The sequence below is a fragment of the Trachypithecus francoisi genome, unplaced genomic scaffold (assembly GCF_009764315.1).
Source record: "Trachypithecus francoisi isolate TF-2019V2 unplaced genomic scaffold, Tfra_2.0 Lachesis_group20, whole genome shotgun sequence".
Taxonomy (NCBI): domain Eukaryota; kingdom Metazoa; phylum Chordata; class Mammalia; order Primates; family Cercopithecidae; genus Trachypithecus; species Trachypithecus francoisi.
In genome coordinates, this window is record NW_022681466.1 from 6,211,754 (window position 1) to 6,227,210 (window position 15,457).

At 57.7% G+C, this 15,457-nt stretch overlaps 1 protein-coding gene across 2 annotated transcripts; it reads right to left on the reverse strand.

Annotated features, from left to right (window-relative positions):
• Nucleotides 1-8,634: 8,634 nt before the first annotated feature.
• Nucleotides 8,635-14,950, reverse strand: USH1G (USH1 protein network component sans). Of its 2 annotated transcripts, XM_033182100.1 has the most exons (3): nucleotides 14,554-14,950; nucleotides 11,088-12,305; nucleotides 8,635-9,710 (listed from the first exon to the last, which is right to left on the reverse strand). In XM_033182100.1, exons 1-3 carry the CDS (start codon nucleotides 14,715-14,717, stop codon nucleotides 9,707-9,709), a joined length of 1,386 nt encoding a protein of 461 aa, XP_033037991.1. In that variant the 5' UTR covers nucleotides 14,718-14,950; the 3' UTR covers nucleotides 8,635-9,706. The 2 variants fall into 2 exon arrangements, with proteins under 2 accessions (XP_033037991.1, XP_033037992.1); XM_033182101.1 differs by lacking the exon at nucleotides 8,635-9,710 and having other exon boundaries at nucleotides 11,084-12,305.
• Nucleotides 14,951-15,457: the final 507 nt, after the last annotated feature.

Below are 15,457 nucleotides of genomic sequence, written 5' to 3' on the forward strand. Positions count from 1 at the left end.
CCTGTACCCAGCCGGTGCTCAGTATTTACCATCTGATAGATAGACCAGTGTGAGCTGAAACAGGCTGACTGGGCCGGGCGCGGTGGCTCAAGCCTGTAATCCCAGCACTTTGGGAGGCCGAGGCGGGCGGATCACGAGGTCAGGAGATCGAGACCATCCTGGCGAACACTGTGAAACCCCGTCTCTACTAAAAAATACAAAAAACTAGCCGGGCGAGGTGGCGGGCGTCTGTAGTCCCAGCTACTCGGGAGGCTGAGGCAGGAGAATGGCGTGAACCCGGGAGGCGGAGCTTGCAGTGAGCTGAGATCCGGCCACTGCACTCCAGCCCCGGCGACAGAGCAAGACTCCGTCTCAAAAAAAAAAAAAAGAGCCTGTAATCCCAGCACTTTGGGAGGCCGAGACGGGCGGATCACGAGGTCAGGAGATCGAGACCATCCTGGCTAATACGGTGAAACCCCGTCTCTACTAAAAATACAAAAAACTAGCCGGGCGAGGTGGCGGGCGCCTGTAGTCCCAGCTACTTGGGAGGCTGAGGCAGGAGAATGGCGGAAACCCAGGAGGCGGAGCTTGCAGTGAGCTGAGATCTGGCCACTGCACTCCAGTCCGGGCGACAGAGCGAGACTCCGCCTCAAAAAAAAAAAAAAAAAAAAAAAAAAAAAAAAAGAAACAGGCTGACTGAAGGAGAAGAGCATAGGACTTGGTGGAGAGACAGGTCCTTCCTGTTCTTTGGACGACACAGCCTCCCAGACCTCACACTGTGCTTGGCACATAGTAGGTGCTCAGTAAGTGTTTGCTGACTATGTGAATAGACAGACGCATGGAATGATGAGGAAAACAGGCCCACGAGAAGGAAGGAAGCGGTAAAAGGTCTGAAAAAGTATTCAGTGGTGGAAAAGACTCGGGTCCAAAGTCGAGACAAACATGCCTTCCCAAACCTTACCTGGACGGGGAGGTGGTGCCCTCCTCCCCAGCCCCAACAGACTGGGGGCATCTGGGCCTACTCAGGCCACAAGAGTGGGGCAGGATGTGTCAGATGAGCCAGGGCTTGGCCTTCCTGGGCCCTCTGGAGTTCCCCATCCTGGGGCAGCGATGATCCCTCCTTTCTGTGATTTGGATCTTTATTTGTTGGGGTTCACTGGGGTTAATTATTGTTGTGGTTGGGTAGGGTGGTGGGAAGGGCCCCACCCTGGCCTGGGGCCTGGAGGAGAATCCCAAGAGTCAGATGAGTCTGGAGACCTGGAGGGCTGGTACCAGGGCTCAGGGATGGCACTGGATGGCTTAAGAAGGTGCCTCGTGCCAGGAATTTAACTGTCTCTATGCCCTGAGCCTAGGTGGCTGAGTCTTTAACCCTTCCTTGTGCCTCTTCCATTCATGCCACCCTCCAAATCATCAAAGCCTGAGTGAGGCCCAGCTCCATAAAGCCACTGGCATTATTCACAGGGGTGGGGCTGGGCAAGCTGCAGGAGAAGTGGCCTGGCCTGTGGCTCAGATCCTGGCCAGCTGGGGGAGGGACCGGCACCCGGAGATACCCTGGCTCCAGTAGGGCAGGGCCACATCTGCAGCATCTCAGCATCAGCCACACCTCTCAGGACCCTTGGCCTTCTGCGGCGACACCAAAGCCTGCATCTGGTGTTCCCAGGCAGCTGCTTTCCTGTGGGGACGAAGCCAGGTTAGTAGTGGGCCAGCGAGGCAGGGCAGGGGAGGGACGGGAGGGATGGAGCAAGCCAGCCTCTAGCTGGCAGGGGCTTGCTGAGGCTCCAAGGGCTGTCAGCCTCTCCTCACCTTGCAAGAAGGGAAACTGAGGACTGAGCCCCAGGGTTACTCTCCTAGCTGCATAGCAAGTTAGATCCTTGGCAACCCAGGGCTGGGGTTGTGAGCAGCGTAGACACTGTTCCACTTGGTCTCTCCTCTGCATCAGATCAGCACCACAGTCCCTTGTGTGAGTGGCTTCGGGATGTAGATGAGCCTAAAGGATGTGTGTTGGGCCTGGTGGGACCAGTGCCAGAGCTGGGAGGGGAGTGAAGGCTGTGATTCCTGCACAGTGCGGAGGCACCCAAAACAGAGTCTAGAGCAGGACTCTGGATCAGACACGCCCAGGTTCTAGTCCTTGCTGTGTGACCTTCGGTAAGTCTTTTAACCTCTCTGAGCCTCGGTTTTCTGAGAGGGTGATTTGGAGTGGATGAGGGTGATGTTACCCACCTCATCGGATCACTGGGGAGAGCGATGACGTCACTCTGTACTGTGGATATTGTGGGCCACGGCAGGGCACGCGCTCGTGGCAGATGTCACTATATCATAGTGTTATAAATGTAACATGATTGTGATGACTGTGATACTGAGATGTTTCGTTTAAATCTAGCATATATTGCTACTGATAATAACAATGATAAATTGTTTTGGTTTCCAGCAGGAAAGGAGCTGGAACATGCACATGCTCTATTTCCTCTCCTCTTCACCCATGTCTTCCCTCGAGGGCTGGGGGGCCAGGCGAATGGTGTTCCTTTTCAGCCCCGCTCTGTAATACTAAACAGGCTGTGCAAAGGCTGTGGTGGGCGCAGAAAGGCGGGCTTGGGGGCAAACCAGTCTTGCAGTTCTCTCTGACACCAGCTCAGGGCTGCCCAGGCCTGGCTGATGCCCACTGAGCCCTCCTCATCCCCAGATTCCCATCCGCCAGGTCCCGGGGCTGCTCCTCCACCCACTGGGCGTTGAGCCCTGAGCTAAGCGCTTTACATTCATGCTCACAACTGGCCTACAATGCGGGGGAGGCGTTCAATCATCCCCACTCACAGATGGAAACACTGAGGTTTAGAATGTTGAGCCGGCCTTTCCAAGAAGTAGCAGAGCTATGCACTCAAACTGGACACTCCTGCCCAGGGGGAGAGCCCACCCAGGCCCCTCAGCACCCTAGTGCCCCAAGAGGTAGACTTGCCTCCACCCCATCCCATCAGTTCTTCTCCCACTACAGCCCACACTATGCCCCAGGGCTGGGACCCCCAACAAGCCAGTCACCCAGAGAGAGGGTGAGGGAATCTCTCTGTAGAAACCTCCAGTTCAGGGTGACAGTGGGGCGAGGGAAGGTGGGGTGTCCAGGAACTTCAGTCTTCCAGTCTAAAGGAACTGGGACCTTAAAGATAGACAGCAAGGAAGAGGAGGAGTCTAAAAATAGACTCCAGATGAAAGCCATGGAGCCCTCTGCGGGCGCACACCCGCACACACATGCGCACACACCCCTCTTCTGGGAAACTTGGAGGCACTGAATCAAAGACAGATGAGCAAAATCACAGACACACACTCAGCTCACAGAAACACAACCAGCCAGCGCGGCGGCTCACGCCTGTACTCCCTACACTTTGGGAGGCCCAGGCAGGCAGATCACTTGAGGTCAGGAGTTCAAGACCAGCCTGGCCAGCATGGTGAAACCCTGTCTCTGTTAAAAAAAAAATACAAAAAGTTAGCTGGGCATGGTGGCGGGGGTGCCTGTAATCCCAGCTACTCAGGAGGCTGAGGCAGGAGAATCACTTGAACCTGGGAGGTGGAGGTTGCAGTGAGCCGAGATGGCGCCATTGCACTCCAGCCTGGGTGGCAGAGCCAGACTTTGTCTCAAAATAAAAAATAAACGTAACTTTCCAGGAAAGCTCTGACCCACTACACCCACCCCATGCTCACAGAGATGAACGTATCCCCACCCGTGCCACACACACACACACATACACACACAGGCTGCACAGGCACACATGTGCACACACAAGCAGAGAGCCGCACTGGTGTATCCAGAGGAGGAAGTTGCCCAGGGACAGAGGGAGAGAAGAGGCAGCAAGTCCTGCCCATCTCCCACCGCACCTCCCCATGTCCCACCAGTTGAGCCCATGTTCCTGGCCTGTTCCTGGCAGCCCCTGTGCCAGGTAAGAGCCTGGAGAGATGGTTTGGTGAATGGGGTGGGAGAAGGCTGGGGCTGCCATGGAAAGAGCCAGAGTTTGAGGTTCAAATCCCACAGCCCCGACATTCTGCACTCCAAGGTTCAGAGAAATGACTTAATCTGCCTGAGCGCACTTTCCTTATCAGATAGGCAGGTCAATGAGACCACTGTCATGGGCTTGCCGTACCTGGTATGTAGAAGGTGCTAGATACATGTTTTGAGAAGGCATCTAGCAGCCTGTAGCAATGTAGTTTGGACCAGACTATACATCCCAGTCTATGCACCTCCTAGCGGGTCATTTGCCATCCCCCACCTGAACCTCAGTTGCCGAATGTATAAAATGGGGCTAGTCAATGATGCCTCTGCCTGGTCTATCTCGGACGACTGTAGTGAGGCTCGAAAAAATGACCGTGTGAGGAGTGGTTTGGTCCTGTGGGGGAGCCCCACGGGACAGTGATGTTGGGGGCCAGGGAATCGCTGGCAGCTACCGTTTCCCCCATCTTCTCTCCTCCATGAGAGCACCCCTCCCCCACCCGCCAGGGCACCCACCAGCTATTGTTTGGGGTCCAGTGGAGGAACTGCCCCAGGGTGTGCATTTCCAGAGTAGGGAAAGACTCCAGCCAGAGGGGTGTTGGAGGCCGGAGCTGGGGGACGCATTTTCATGTGGGGGTTGGAAGGACTGCTCCCTGGAACTGCCTAGGACCCATCTGCTGAGCAGCTCAGCCAACCACAAATGGAAGGAACACCCCATGGCCAGTCTCAGACCAACAACAACCATGACCATTATTAACTGGTGCGTACTAAATACCTGGGAGTGTGCTGAGTGCTATCTATGCATCATCATTTCACCCTCCTAATAACCTATGGGGTTAATGCTGTTATTATAATACCTATTTTTACATATGATGAAACAGATGCAGAGAGGCTGGGTAACTTACCCAAGGCCACACAGCTAGAAAAGGGTGGAGCCAGTTTTGCTGCCCAAATCTGGCTGTCCCCTGAGTCCTGCCACCTCCCATATAACCTGGGCCAATCTCAGAGAAGGTCACAGACAGAGCACATACTGGAGGGACGGGGTGTCATGCTGTTGGGGACTGGTCATAACATGGGGACAGAAGGCAGCGGGCACCATCAGGAGACCTAGTGCTGCTTTGCCCACTGGCGACTCAATGACCTTTGGCCAGCCAATTCCCCTCTGGGCCTCAGTCACCTCATCTGTAAAATGAGAGGGTTGGGCCACGTCCCCTGGAGGCCCTCTCTGCCTCCGATTCACTCCACCAACCCACCTCCAGCAAGTTGATCATCTCATGTCTCATGTAGGATGTGTTCATTTCACAGCTGTCTAACCAACGCTTCTTAACCGATGGGGTCACCAGACCTCTCTCCATGAGCTACCTGGGGTATGAGCAAAATTGCATATGAGTGTGTGTGCACAATTTGCATTTTTCTAGGAAAAGGGTCCATATTTTCACCAGAGTCTAATCCCAAAAGGTTGAGAACCATTCATTATTCTAATCTTTTTATTTTATTTCATTTCATTTCATTTTATTTTTTGTTTTTGAGACTGAGTCTTGCTCTGTTGCCCAGGCTGGAGTGCAGTGGCACAATCTTGGTTCACTGCAGCCTCCGCCTCTCAGGTTCATGCGATTCTCGATCCTCAGTCTTCCAAGTAGCTGGGATTACAGGTGCCTGCCACCACACCTGGCTAATGTTTGTGTTTTTAGTAGAGATGGAGTGTCACCATGTTGGTCAGGCTAGTCTTGAACCTCCTGACCTCAAGTGATCCACCTGCCTCGGCCTCCCAAAGTGCTGGGATTATAGGCATGAGCCACCACGCCTGGTCTTTTTTTTTTTTTTTTTTTTTTTTTGAGACAGGGTCTCATTCTATTGCCCAGACTGGAGTACAATGGTGTGATCATAGCTCACTGCAGCCTTGACCTCCCGAGCTCAAGCAATCCTCCCACCTCAGCCTCTTGAGTAGCTGGGACCACAGGCACACACCACCAACCAGGTTAATTTTTAAATGTTTTGTAGAGATAGGGTCTTGCCATGTTGCCCAGGCTGGTCTGGAACTTCTGGGTTCAAACAATCCACTCACCTCTACCTCCCAAAGTGCTAAAATGTCCCTGTTCTTCTTTTTCTTTTCTTTTCTTTTCTTTCTTTTTTTTTTTTTTTTGAGACGGAGTCTCACTGTCGCCCAGGCTGGAGTGCAGGGGCACGATCTCGGCTCACTGCAAGCTCCGCCTTCCAGGTTCACGCCATTCTCCTGCCTCAGCCTCCCAAGTAGCTGGGACTACAAGCGCCCGCCACCACGCCAGGCTAATTTTTTGTATTTTTAGTAGAGATGGGGTTTCACCGTGTTAACCAGGATGGTCTCGATCTCCTGACCTCATGAATGTCCCAATTCTTGATGTAAACTTTTAGGGAAACGAGTCACAAAAGTTGAGTCCCTACCATATAATGTTCTTCTTTTCGCTTGTGTTGAACATCCCCACAGGCTCCCTGGAGCAGCTCCTGCTCCAGGCACCCCAGGCTTCCGCCCTCGAGCCACACTGGCCCACAGAGCCCCTCATCCCGCTGCCTCCAGTTCATCTCTGCCAGGATGCCGAAGTGCCCCTCGGCTCTCTGTCTTGTCATTCCTCACCCCTGTGTCTTCTTCTGGACCATCCCGGCAAGGACCCGTGAGTCTTTCATGAGGTGGGTGCAGTGACCAGGATGGCCAGCAGAGGCCGCAGGGAGATGTGCCCCCAGGGCATGGCAGGTGGACTCCTGTTGTGTTGGTGCCCTTGGCAGCCTGAGTGTGAGGACAGCATGGTGGCAGCCAGAGACCCGCATTTTGGGTCTGACTCTTCCTCTCTGTGGGCCTCAGTTTTTCCATCTGTAAAGTGGAGGGAGGTGGCTTGGAACCCCGGATGGTTGCTAGGCAACTTTGCTGCATCAACATCCTGGGGACCTTTCTGATTGATGCTGGGGGAAGGGAACTGTCTTGAACTCCCTTTGGCAGAAAAAATTCACCCAGCAGCCTTAGGCAATGGAGCAAGATTACTCCAGGGCCCTTCCTCAGACGTGACTGAGAAAACAGAGCCCACTAGGCACCAGCTTACAGAGGGGACTCACCCCTGGGAGAAAGTAGGGCTTCAAATCAGGCTGCCCATGAGCTGCCTGCGGTGATGTGGGACACGGAGACCCCTCATGGAGACCCCTCCGGAGGCCCAGAGCCCAGGTGATGGGCGGCAGCCTCCTGGAGTACGTTTCTGCCCATCTCTGGAAAAGCCCAGGCAGGCCTTGGTGGGAAGAGAGCACACACACCCTCCTGCCCTCCACAGCTGCGGACCCCGGCAACAAGCCTGGAGGCCCAGTCATCCTCCTTGCTCTGGGGGACTCTCCTGCCCTAGTTCTCAGCCCTGCCTCTCCACCAGCTCCTCATTCTGGACTGAGCTAGGAGAGCAGGGTAAAGGCCTAAGGATCTCTTCAAAGATGCATAGCATGGGGCTCGATACACTCCAGAGAACAGGACCCAAGACCTAGTCCTCGCAAGCACAGAGAAGGCCCCCTCCCGCCCCCACCCCACCCCCCACTCTTCATACCCAAAGCATTAAAGGACAAGACACAGGCATGACACTGGTGGAGAACATTCTCTACAAAAGTGGTAATGAGCCTGCAGGAGGGATTCGGGGTACAGTGGTGGGCACACAGAGCCTGCTCCACCCCAGCACCGGCAGAATCAGGAGGGGTTGCGGCAGTAAATGGACAAGGAATGGAAGAGAAGGGGCAGCACCTGGGGCTCTGGGAAAAACAAGTCGGCACTTGGGGGTGGCCCCAGGCTCAGGCCCAGAGAACGGGGAGAAGCGCTGCAGTGGGCTCCAGATAGCTGGGGCAGGCAGCCAAGCCCTCAGTGTCCTGCAATAGGACAGGGACCATCTCCTCCATGCCCCCGCTCCAGGCATGTATATGGGAATGGGAACCCCTGGAGAGACCAAAAAGAGGCCTTTGGGGGCTCTCTTTCCCCTACCCCAGCCCAGAGGGCCCTGGGAGGAGCTGGGGGCTGTGGCCATGCTCCCAGCAGGAGCTGCTTCCCAAGCTGAGGTCAGGGATGGGGGGCCATGGCTGAGAAAGGAGAGCACCTCTGCATGGGGTGCGAAGGGGCACACACATGTCGGTGGGCTCCTGAGGGATTCTCCCATATCTGTGACCTCGGTCTGGCTGGAGAGCTCTGGGGGCACATGTCTGAGGACACATGCTCTGACCACCCTCTGAGCTGGCCTTTCCCCTGGTCTCACCACCATCACAGGGCTGGGACACAGGCGAGCTCTCCCTTAGCCCTGATCCAGCAGCCCAGCCCCTCTTTGGTAAGGAGGGAAACTTACCAAACAACACCCAAGGTGAGCACGCACACACACATGCATGCACACACACACACACATGCATGAACACACACACATGCATGCACACACACACGCATAAACACACACAAACGCACACACATGCACACACATGCATACATACACAAACGCACGCACACATGCACACACATGCATACACACACACAAACGCGTGCACACATGCACACACATGCATACATACACAAACGCACGCACACATGCACACACATGCATACACACACACAAACGCGCGCACACGCACACACATGCATACACACACAAATGCGCGCGCACATGCACACACACATGCACACACATGCATGCACACACACATGCATGTGCATGCACACGTGCACACGTACACAAGAACACACACACAAGCACACACACCACACACATACACATGCACGCACACACATGCATACACGCACACACACAGCCCTAGTGACCTGGGGACAATCTGCAGTTTAGATTATCCACTTTCTCCAGTGTCCATATCGCAGGACTTACCCAACCCAGGCCCAACACCCAGCCACACCCTGTTCTGCCTGTTCCAGGCCTGGGAGACTGAGGAGGTTGGTAGACACCTTTCTCTAGCTCAGCGCATGCCTGCCAGGCCTGGAGGCTATAATACTGCAGCCTGTTGGTCTAGCACCTTGCATCTAGTGCCCTGGCCCTCTGGGGTCCCTGGCGGGGCCAGGCTGCACAACGAAAAAGCGGGAGGCTGGAGGAAGACAGGCCAGGCTCCATCCCTGGATGAGCTGGGAAGGGCGTCAGTACCCTCACCCCACCCCAGCCTGGCTCTCCAGCTCTGGGCCTTGGCCACTGGGTGAAGGAGGGGATGCTGGCTGTGCTTGGAATGGGTGCAGACTGAAAGTTGGGGCATTTGGCTGAAGAGTCTGGCTGAGGAACTTTCCCTCTAGAGTGGACCGGAAGAGGGGAGGCAGCCCAAACTCTTCCCTTCACAAAAATGCAGGAAGTGAGCAAGTCTCCAGCCTGAGCACAAGAGAACAAGACCATCGGGGGAGGGGTGGGAGAGGCCACGGCGCCCGGGACAGGCACACCCTCTGGCATCCACCTCCCACACTCCCATCCAGTTCCAATGCCCCTGCCCTCCCTCTGGGGTAAACCTCCCCCAAGTCTACATGTCCTTTAGGGCTGCTCAGAGTGGGCGACTCAGGGCCTTTGAGACCCCTCAGTACTGGAGGGGACATTCTCTTGCCCCTCTGGTGCCTCCAGGCTACACCCTCTGCTTCAAGGTGTGGACAGGCTTTCAAAGGAGTCGACCCACGTGGTCCTTGCTCCTGGGGAAGGGGGCTGCAGGGCTGGCGACTGTGAGGACCTTGAGGCCCCACCATAGGTTGTGGCAACTTGCAATCCATTTTGGTCTGGGGAGAGGAGCCCCCCGTTATCTGTGGAGGAAGAGACAGAAAGAAACAGATTTCATGTGAGGTCCCTTAGAGGCATCATGTTCACCCAGGACAGCCATCTGGACAATTTAGCCTTCCCATCTCTCAGCAGGTTGATGGTCAGGGATGGTGGACACCAGCCTACGGGTGACCTCCCCATCCCCAAAACTCTAAACCAGCCTGCCTCCCCACACCCATCCCTGCCCCAGCCATTCAGGATAAAGGCCATAGATACCTAAGAGGAAATGAGGACAGCGTTTGTGGGATGCTGCGGGGGAGGGGCCAGGGCAGGGGCTGGCCACAGCATGACCATTGTGGCAGCAGCCTTGGCCAACTATGACGGGCTTTGGAACATGAACTCTGCCTCCAGGGCTGCTGCTGCCCCTCTTGGGAGCATTTGCCCACGTTCCTGGTTGCAGAGTTCAGGAACAGCAGGTAAAACATCTACCTAAAGCTGGGTGCGGTGGCTCACGCCTGTAATCCCAGCACTTTGGGAGGCCGAAGTGGGCAGATCACCTGAGGTCAGGAGTTCGAGATCAGCCTGGCCAACATGGCAAAACCCCATCTCTACTAAAAATACAAAAATTAGCTGGGCATGGTGGTGCACCCCTGTAATCCCAGCTACTCAGGAGGCTGAGGCAGGAGAATTGCGTGAACCCGGGAGGTGGAGGTTGCAGTGAACTGAGATTGTGCCACTGCACTCCAGCCTGGGCAGCAAGAGGGAAACTGTCTCAAAAAATTTTTTAAAAAATCTGCCTGAGGTCTTGGGCAACTGAGAGGCCCTGCTGACTGCAAGCCCTGCATCCCATGGGAGCTACCTTGACCCCAGGCTCTAAAGCCATGCAGACCAGGGATCAAGCCCAGCTCCATGCTGAGCAGCAGCAGGACCTTGAGGTGAGCTATTCTAACTGTCTGAGCCTCCACTTGCTCATCCACTATAAAATGGGAACAATATAATCCACCAATACAGTCCGGGCACACGGGCTTTTAGAGGGATTAAGCAAGAGAACTTGTTCAAGGGCACAACCCAGCACCTGGGAGGTGGGGGGGCTCAAAAACACCCCAACTGTGATTCCCATGACTGTTGAAACTCATTGACACTAAGACGACCATTTCCCCACATGTTGATGTCCCCAAAATCGAGGTGCACTTTACACTAGCTGTGATAAGAATGCCTCGGGTCATCATTAAATTGGCAACTTCTTTTTCTGAGCTGGTGGTAAATAAAATAAGGGGGCCTTTTATCATCGATGGCCCCATTTCGATTTTATGAAATACAGTAGCCCCCACCCCCCACTCCTGAATAGGCAGATCTGTACTCCCTCCCCAGGGGCCTTCCAACTCCTGTTCCTCCATGGCCCTACCAGGCTGGACACTCACAGCTCTGTGTCCTCCAGGGCCGGCGGGCGCTCCATCGCCTGCCGCCGCTTCCTCACGGCCCCCAAGATCTTCTTTCGGGGCCCCAGGGGGACGCTGATGCTGCGGAGGTCGAGGTCAGAGCACAGCATCAGAGCCTCCAGGTCAATCTTCTCCTGCCGCAGGAGGGCGGCAAAGTCCTCCATGTGCAGAGAGGCCAGAAAGGTCTCCAGCGGGCTGGTCTCGGGCTCCAAGTCCTCGTCCAAGCCTAAGTCCAGCTCGTCCCAAGGCAGCTCCTCCCCACAGCTGCGGTCCTGCAAGCTGTTGGCACTGCCCAGGCTGTCATCGTCCAGGCTGGGGGAGCTCTGCAGCCGACCCTGAGGCGCTCCCATCCCGTCCAGCCCCCCATCCTCGCGACCCAGTCCGTGCAGCCCACTGCTCAAGTAATTTCTGCGGAACACCATGGTGCCCAGGCCGGGGCGGGTAAAGAGGGAGTCATGGCCTGAGTCGGTGCTGACCTCCGAGTGGGCAGGCTCGGCTGCCAGCGTGGCACGGGAGACGCTGTCCTCGTCCGAGAGGAACATGTCCCGGAGCGGGGCTCGGCCCCACTCCTTGGGATTGGCGTAGGTGCCCTGGCGCACGAACATCACGTCGTTGCCCAGCTGCAGGCCCGAGAGCGAGCGGGCGCTTTTGCGCCCATCCTCCGAGACTTTGAAAGTGCCTTCGCCGCCCTGCTTGCGCCGCTCCAGCTTCTTCTGCATCTTGGTCTTGCCCCTGGCCGTGCCGTGCAGCGTGGCCTGCGAGTACGGCAGGTGGCTGCCCAGCGCCAGGTGCTGCAGCCGGCGGCTCAGGGTGCTGGACGTGAGGCTGGAGAAACTGAGGGTGTCGGAGCGCTCGGCCAGCTCGCGCCGGTAGCGCCGCTCCATGCGTTCGTGGTGCTTGCGCTGCAGCTTGGCGCACTCGCGGATGCGCCGCTCCGCCTCGCGGAAGGCCTTGTCCTTCAGCTTACCCACTAGCTTGGGGTTGAGGCTGCTCTGCTTGGCCGCGATGGAGTCCAGGTAGCGCACGCATTCCATGTGGCCCTTCATGGCAGCCATGTCCAGCGGCGTGTGGTAGTCGTTGTCTAGGCACCAGATGTTGGCCCCGAAGGACACCAGGAAGGACAGGCAGTGCAAGTGGCCATTGGAAGCTGCCAGATGCAGGGGTGTGTTGCCCCAGATATCACACTTGTCCGGGTCACCCCTGCAAGGAAAGCATCCAGGAGGGACGAGTGACGAGTCCTGGCTGGGGATGGAGGTGGAGGGAGTGGAGGGGGGAAGGGAGCTTCCCCACTGTCACAGCAACCCCCAAAGGGACCGTGGGCCTGAGGCCTCTTCGACTCCAGGAGACCTGCAGGCCTGAGCCACCCAACAGGTGAGCCCAGGGGTGAGCCCAGGGGAAAATGGCCCCGGGCGTGCAGGGGGTGGGGTGTCAGAGAAGGCGGGACTGGGGCGGGGCCTTCCCCAAGCTAACTGAGGGCTGGGAATCTCAGGGGATAAATATTTGATGCCCTGAGAGAAGGGAGTAAATTATTCATGAGGCCCAGCACAGAGCTGGCCAGAGCACTGGGGGGCCAGGGCCACATCTGGGTCTCTAGGCAGGCATGGTGGTGAGTGTGGCTGCATGTGCCGAGTGACCATAAAAGAGAACAAACCGGAGGGTGGTGTGTACCGGGCCCCAGCCCCGGGTGAGCGTGTGTGAGGTGTGGGCTTGCATGTCAGCAGGCAGGGTCCTGTCTGCAGGGAGCAGGGCCAGCCCTGGCAAGCCTGAGTGTGAGAGGAAGTGTCGGGCCTTGGCCTGGGCCAGGAGGGGAGTGCGGGGGCAGCCAGGACTGGAGGGGAGGAGGAGGGAAATCAGCTGCCCACGCTCTGAAGCCCTCCCTTCCCCAGGCTGCCCCCTCTTTGGTATCCCTGCAAGGCTGTCTCACTTGAGCCTGTCCAGGGACCCCCGACAGCCCCCACAAGCACCCCTCACACCAGACTGTGTCGCTCAGGGCAAGCTCCCAAGACTCCTCCGGAGCTCTCCCTCCCTTGGGGGCCCAGTACAGCACCCCTGCCCTGCACTAATGAGGCCACAAGGCCAACCCCCAGGGCTGAGGGAAGAATCACTCCCTTGTCTCAACAGCTGCCCACACACTCCCTCCTGGGCCTCCCCTCCTGGCCACCAAGTCCTACAGGCCAGTGTGGGAAGGGCCTGCCAGCACCCGACTCACACCCCAACAAACACCAATCCTGGTCTCTGGAGGAGTTGGGGCTTGGTGTACCCAAGGGGAGACCTCTTCCCCTCCTCCCAAGAGCCTCTCTGAAGGGATGGCAGGGGACAGTGTCACTGTGTGCTCTCCTGGGGTGAGGAGGGGCCAGTCAGCCTTGGCCTCCCAGGACATGGCTTAGCTGCCCAGGCTTCGAGGCTGCTCCTACCTGATGCTGGACCCAAGGAGCAGCCCAAGGAGAGGGCAAGAGGGAGGGGTCTCCAGCACCCACTACATGATCAGGCCATAGGCCAGTGCCTGGGCCCCAGCCCTCTCTCCCATGACCTGAGACTTCATATCAACCCTCCTGGGGTGTCCTGTCCACCCCTCATCCTGTCCAGGCCTCCCTGGTGTCCAGACCAACCTGACTCCTCTTTATAAAGCCGTTGGGGCTGAGGGAGTTGGTCATAGTCATTTGACTTTTATCCCCAAGGAACCCATGTCAGTGGCTGTAGTCCCGGAGGTGGCTTAAGTGCCACCTCCAGGCCCCTTCCCTGGCGCTGACACCTGCACTCTATGCCCACCCCTTGCCCTAGGACAACTCCAAAGGGAGGGGGAGGGGAGAGAGGCCCCTTCAGGGTGACCACATCACAGTCTCCCCATTGCTTAGCTGTGCCCGGCTGTGGGGGAGGGACTTGGAGAGAGTTCATGGGGTGGCTGAATCAGTGACATTTGGCGCTCTGGACAGTGTCCATAAATCCCCGAAATGAGCAGGGTGATGGCAAGCTCTGTGTGACACCAGCCTGCCAGGGAAGGTGGGTGCTGGCTGGGAAAGCCCTTTGGAGCCAAGGCTGGGGAGTGGGCAGTGAAGACCCCAGCCTTTCTAGCCCCCACTGCTGGCCCCTCGAGACTTCCCAGCCTTCTCTCCGAATCTCATTAAGCCCCTCACTCTTACTTCCGGGGGACCCCAGCCAGGGAATCTCTCCCATCTTCCCCTCACTCTGCAGCAACCCCCCATAATCAGGAACCCCCAAATCCCGGTTTCTCCCCCTCCTAGCCCCAGATCGAGGTCACAAGTGTTACAAGTGTCAGATGCCTCTGCTTGGGTCCCCCTCCACGTGTGTCTCTCCCACAAACGCCAGGGTCTAAGGGTCCACCTGTCTGCAGGGGAAGGAGGCAGCTCAGAGGAGGGGTAGACGATAGATCCCAGAGAGTCTGGGGTGGTCTCAGGGGTTTCAAGGGCGCTGGGTGGGGCGTACTCACCCGCGGCTCACAATGAGGCGCAGCGACTCGAGGTTGCCGTGGTAGGCAGCCCAGAGAGTTGGGGTCATGCCATCCTCGTCGGGGGCATTCAGCTCCTTCCGGGTGGCCTCCTTGAGGAGCTCCAGGTAGCCATCCCGGGCTGCCCGGTGGTACTGGTCGTTCATGGCGCCCGAAGTGGACGGAGTGGGCGGGGGACACGGAGAAAGGCCCCCCGCAGGGGAGGGCGGCGGGGTTAGGGCTGAGGCATGAGGTTGGGGGAGGGGGCCGGGCAGGGGCCGGGGCCGCCAGCCCCCGCTGCCGCAGACGGAGGGTGCGGAGCGCCAGAGCCGCGACTACGGGGACATCTGAGCCGCTCATCCGGCGGCAGAGGGGGGCGGCGGGGGGAGCCGAAATCTCCCTCTGTCCAGGGAGCCGCCCCCGGTCTTCCCCTGGGTCCTAAACACCCTGCATGCACCTCAACGCACGAGGGTGACCCACGCAAGGCCCTGCCCTCCTCTTCAAAAGTGCCCACCCCGGGGCCCCGCCCTGTGACGCCCAGTCCGGGGACAGTCAGGGGTCTGTCCTCACTAGAGCCTGGGGCGCTGTGGCTTCCTATTTCTCCACCTGTCAGTGGAAAGAGCCGAGAGCTGGGGAGGGGTGCCGGAGGGCGGGGTGGATGAGCCATCCTGAACCCCAGGACAGTGGACCTAAGAAGGGGCACCAGCACCGACCGCAGTATGGTCAGCGAGTGGGACAGGCCTGGCCGCCGCCGCCCGCACGGAGTCCCTCGACCGCGCTCCAGCAGAGGGCGCTAGAGGACAGGCAGCGGCTCCTTGCGCCGCGTGGAACTTCGCACCCAAGCGCCGGACTTCGCAGCATCCAGCAGAGCGCGGGCCGGCGGGGGCGCAGGCAGGGCGGTGGGATA